The sequence below is a fragment of the Cynoglossus semilaevis genome, chromosome 1 (assembly GCF_000523025.1).
Source record: "Cynoglossus semilaevis isolate Cse_v1.0 chromosome 1, Cse_v1.0, whole genome shotgun sequence".
Lineage (NCBI taxonomy): Eukaryota > Metazoa > Chordata > Actinopteri > Pleuronectiformes > Cynoglossidae > Cynoglossus > Cynoglossus semilaevis.
The window spans coordinates 795624-801096 of NC_024307.1; the positions used below are offsets into that span (position 1 = coordinate 795624).

General features: G+C 40.7%; 1 protein-coding gene across 5 annotated transcripts in view; it reads left to right on the forward strand.

The window, feature by feature from the left end:
* pax1a (paired box 1a) overlaps positions 1–5172 on the forward strand; it is a 9462-nt gene extending 4290 nt beyond the window's left edge. For 2 of the 5 annotated variants that reach the window (XM_008328476.3, XM_008329196.2), the window contains exons 2-5: positions 1112–1732; positions 2509–2642; positions 2884–3100; positions 4599–5172. In XM_008328476.3, coding sequence (XP_008326698.1) covers positions 1112–1732; positions 2509–2642; positions 2884–3100; positions 4599–4717 — 1091 coding nt within the window. In that variant the 3' untranslated portion in view covers positions 4718–5172. Of the gene's footprint in view, positions 1–1111; positions 1733–2508; positions 2643–2883; positions 3107–4598 lie in introns of all 5 variants that reach the window. The other 3 variants (XM_008329956.3, XM_008330723.3, XM_008331459.3) reach the window with 3 other exon arrangements.
* Positions 5173–5473: the final 301 nt, after the last annotated feature.

The following is a 5473-nucleotide window of genomic DNA, read 5'->3' on the forward strand; positions in this document are numbered from 1 at the left end:
GGTACTCGTCCCCGACCGCGGGGGTGTCGTTTTGGCTGCCGGCGCCTCAAGGCGGGCAGCCACCAATGAGAAGGCAGCACTGGCTCGGCGTATAACTGCTGGAGATTGACGTGGAGGACGCGTCAAATGAATCCCGGTGAAGTCCGGACTCTCGCGGACAACTTCAATTGGCTTTGATCGGATGAAGAGCGCTCTGGTGCCGCGGTGCTGTCACACAACCACGGGGACGCGCTGCAGTCGGAGCCGGAGATTTTAGGAGGTCCTGTCTCTTCTGGGGCTCGGTCCTCTGCAGCTTCAGACTCCCCCCTCTCCGTCCCCCCTCTCCGTCCCCTCTTTTCTTCTTCTTCTTCTTCTTCTTTCGCTCGGACAAGTTCAGCCATTTGAAGAAGCCGAGATTTTTTTTAAATTTTTTTTTTGTTTTTTTTTTATTTAACACCATCATCTGAAAACAGACACAAATGGGTAAGGCTGACTCTGGACCTTCACTGACCGGGGGCTCGTGGACGTGAACGCGGACGCGATTTTGTTTTTTTAACCTCCAAACTTTCATATGCGCAAAAACTCTGACGTCGAGTTTATTTATTTTTTTTAAATCGCATTTCTTTTCTTCAAACTCTGCTGTAAATATATATATATATATATATTTTAAAAAATCCTTATTTGAGGACGTTTTATTCCAAACGCTCTTGTTGTGGATTTCGCCATGTTTTTTTTTTTCGCCGTGTTTTCTTGGATGTGGACGCGGGGATGGAGGAGGTTTTTACTTCTCATTTTTTGTGCAAAAATTGCAGAATAACTGCGAGAGGGCAGCGTGTGGCCGACACATGTTGACGACTCCATCTCCGTGGCCTTAAATTGTGGTGAAAACGAAGGGAGTGTGTGTGTGTGTGTGTGTGTGTGTGTGTGGGTTAGAGAGCGATCATGTCGCGGTCGAATCCTCTCTGTTATTAGTGATGTCTACATTTTCTGGATGAAAATGTTCACTCTGTTTTTTGTTTTTTTTTTTGTCAGACGGTGCCTAGAAATGAAGCTGTTTTTTTCTTTCTATTGACAACACTGTAATTGTTGCCCCCTCCTCCTCCCTCCCCCCCACTTCCCCCTCCTCCTGCAGAGCAAACCTATGGAGAGGTGAACCAGTTAGGCGGCGTGTTCGTCAACGGGCGACCGCTGCCCAACGCCATCCGGTTGAGGATCGTGGAGTTGGCCCAGCTGGGGATCAGGCCGTGCGACATCAGCCGCCAACTGCGCGTCTCTCACGGCTGCGTCAGCAAGATCCTGGCGAGGTACAACGAGACGGGCTCCATCTTGCCCGGTGCCATCGGCGGGAGCAAGCCGCGCGTCACGACGCCGAACGTGGTGAAACATATCAGGGAATACAAACAGAACGACCCCGGGATCTTTGCCTGGGAGATCCGGGACCGGCTGCTGACGGACGGAGTTTGTGACAAGTACAACGTCCCGTCGGTCAGTTCCATCAGCAGGATTTTACGCAACAAGATCGGGAATCTGTCCCAGCCGAACCAGTACGACACCACCAAGCAGGCGTCGGCGCAGGCCGGCCTCTCCTGCAACCACCTTTACCCTTACCCCTACCCCAACAACATGTCCCCCAAGATGAGCAGCCCGCCCGGGGTCCCCGTGACGGCGGGACACATGAGCATATCCAGGGCCTGGCCGTCTGCGCACACCGTCAGCAACATCCTCGGCATACGAGCCTTCATGGACCCGGCAGGTGAGGGCAACACGGGGGGCAGCGACCCACACCTTAGACACCCTCCCCAGTGTTTACATCCAGACAAGACGTTGTTAAAATACGTGACCCCACGTCACTGATTCTCTCTGTCACTTTGAAGGAAAAAAAAAACACACACACACTCTCACTCTCTCTCTCTCACTCTCTCTCACACACACACACACTCTGGTTTGTTTCACGGCAGACTGCCTTTGTTCTATCCCTTTAATCCGTCCAGATAAGAAGTGCTTTTATTTCTTTGACTTTCTGATCCGGTGGTTTTGGTCCCATGTGTGCAGAGTTCACCTGGTGTTTTTGGTGGCTCTGCTGCAGAGGTCCAGGATGTTACTGTCAGTCAGACATATGTGTGTGTTTAGGTCCAGAAATTCAATGTGAATATATGAAATATATTTTTTAAAAATTCACATATTTTATTTATTTTTATATATCAATTCATTTCAGGTCACAAATTTAAATAAACCCCATTAATAATTAATTGGAGTTGTTTAAATAGTTTTTTTTTTAAAAAACCCTGATATGATTTTATAATTAATGTGCATTAAAAAAATAATTAACGCAATCGACTTTTACAAACGGGATATTTAAAAAAATATATGATTAATTGCGTTCATTTATAATGATTTTTTTTATATTTGACAGCCGCAGTTAATTATGAATTATTAATTAAAGCGACATAAACGGTGTTTTTTTTTTCGTCTTTTATTTATTTTTTTAATATTTTTTTTTTTCTAACCTGATTTTGTTTTCCTGTTCAGCCATCGCTGGGACCGAAGGATATGCGCCAAAAATGGAGGAGTGGAGCAGCATGAACCGAGCTGCCTTCCCGGCGGCTCACACCATCAACGGGATCGATAAATCCGCCATTGACGCTGATATTAAGTACGCACAGGTAACCGTAAACAAAAAAAAAAAAAGAAATATACTATAAATATATTCATATAGAAGAATGTACTGCGTGTGTACTTTGCTGGACTGATACCCGGTGTCTGAGCCGGAAGTTGCCGCTGAGGCCTTTGGGGGTAAATAAGTGACGTAGATGATATGACACCCAGAATCAGAACCTACTCTGACGTCATTATAAAGTCGACCGTGCAGGATCTGAATTTTTTTTTTTTTTGCCTCTCCCGCAGCCTTCCTCCACACTGTCCAGTTATGTCTCGGCGTGTGCTTACCCTCCCACCAACCAGTACGGCGTGTACGGCGGCTCAGCAGGGGGGTACGTGGCCCCCGGACACCACCACTGGCAGCCGCAGAGCCCCGTCCTGTCTCATCCAGGAGGCGGCATGGGCATGCACGCAGGGGAGATCCACTCACCGATGGCCTTTAAGCATGAGCAGGCCCGAGAAGGTGAGTGTGAGTGTCAGTGTGTGTGTGTGTGTGTGTGTGTCAGTGTATATGTGTGTGTGTGTGTGTGAAAAATTACAAAAACCAAATCCTGTCTGAATATTCTGGAAAAACGTTGGAGGAAAATGATTAATTTCCCTTAGAGTTAGGGAGTGTCGAAAAGTTACTTTCCTCCTCTTTATTATTATTATTATTATTATTACTAGTACATCTGTCTATGTATCGATAGATAGATCGATTAATCGATAGATCGATCAATCGGGAAATTAAGGCTCTACTGTCAATGAATATGATAAACATGAACAGTGGATGTAGATCAGTTGGTTAGTGTTAGTAGGTTAGTGTTAGTAGGTTAGTAGTTAATTATTGTCGCTGTGTTGTTGAATGTCAATCAATAATTATTTATTATTATTATATTTTTATTATACAATTGTTATTACTAAATTTAATTAGTATTTTATATATATATGTATATGTACACCAACTGAGTATTCCACATTATCTCTATGGTATGTATGTATATACATATATATGTACATATATGTATATATTCATATATATTTCTACATACATATATGCATGTATGTATGTATATATGTATACATATATACAGTATATAAGCGAAACTAGTATAATTATAAGGATGTTATGTGATCAGGTATATGAACAGTTCAACCAGTAGTTAAATAAACTAATGTTGACCAGCTTTATACAGCCGTTATTACTAGGAGTTTCTACACTTACATACAATAATATTATATATTAATATAATTATATAAAATATTATATGATATACATCTTTTATAATACATTTTATAATAATTATTTAGCAGTGCTAACCATTAGCATACAACGTCTACGTCCTTCATGTCGTCCTAGGCAGAACTTGTCACCTCGTCACAGCCACTCACTGTACACAACGTTAATGACGTCAAAACACACGTCACTAATTATATATGTATTCTATTTTATCCCATATGTGTCAACGATTTGTTTGTTCCATGTCTCTTAGTTTGTTTTAAAACATTTACCCATGTGTTCAAATCAGAAAATGAACGCACAGATTTGACACAAGTTCAGCGCAAATTTTCAGCAGAACTTTACAATAATGAAATACATGAATAAATGTGTTACTTAATGAAACTTAAATTTTAACATGATATATATTGTATATTTAAATGTTAGTCATTATTACGTAACAACCACTTAATATGTGTTTATAGACGTATGTGCCATTTCTATCATAATTAACAGTATTTCATTCATTTAAACATTGGTTAGAAACGCTTTGGTAAAATCATAAAATAAATATCAAAAAAATATATATTTAAATTTTTTTTAAAAACAGAATAAAGTAAATTCAAACTCTTTCAGGAATTTCAGCAGAGGAAAAAGTTACAAAATAAATACATTTTTAAAAAAAAGTTCCAGTCAGTTCTTAGAGAGTGACTTTTCCTGAAAATGTTCCTGAAAATCTGACCACTGTCTGTCGTCCGTGCAGGAGACAGGAAGCCACCCAGTCCCTTGAAGCAGCAGCAGCAGCAGCAGCAGCGGCAGCAGCAGCAGCATGAAGACTTGAACAATGTGCACGGACTCAGTCTCCCTACCTCATCATCGTAACCGGAAGTCTTGAGCAGCAGACTTTTAAAAAGAACTCACTTCGTCAGCGCCAACCGTAAGTGTGAACTCTGACCTCCGCGGTCCGGCTGTGGCTCAAACACGGGCTCCCTCACATGCATTACGAGTACAAGTAGGCTGCAGCTTCTAGAGACCGTCACGGACATATGAATGTAGGCTTGCATGGATGTGTCGGTGTCTCCCCTCAGCGGTGGACGGGGGTGTTTTTTTTTTCTGGTTTAAAAAAAAATTTTATGTTTTTTTTTTTTTAGTTTTTTCACTCATATGAGAAATAGGATTTTTTAAGGTACAAAAGCTCAGTTTGTCAACGATGTTTAATATAAAATCATAGGGCTGTTCTTCAATTCACCATAGAGAATATTTTTAGGTTAAGACTTTTGCGCCATGACGTCGATTCTCCGGTGTCTCACCGATGTGAACAGGGAACTAAATTTGTCTAAATGTAAAAAAAAAAAAAAATATTTGGCAAAGCTTTTAATGATATATTTTTTTAATTTCATTGTAAATATTCAAAAAAAATAAATAAAATAAAAGCTTTCCTTTATGCCACATGCGTTCTCACCGACTGGATTCTATTGTTTTTTGTTTTGTTTTTGTTTCTTATTTTAAAGTAAAGGTAACGAAGATTTTTTTTTCGTACCTTTACGTGTGTTTGGTGTTTATGTGACATTATTCAAATATATGTATTTATATATTTATTATGATTAATGTTGGAACAAAAACCGTTTCATTTTTAAT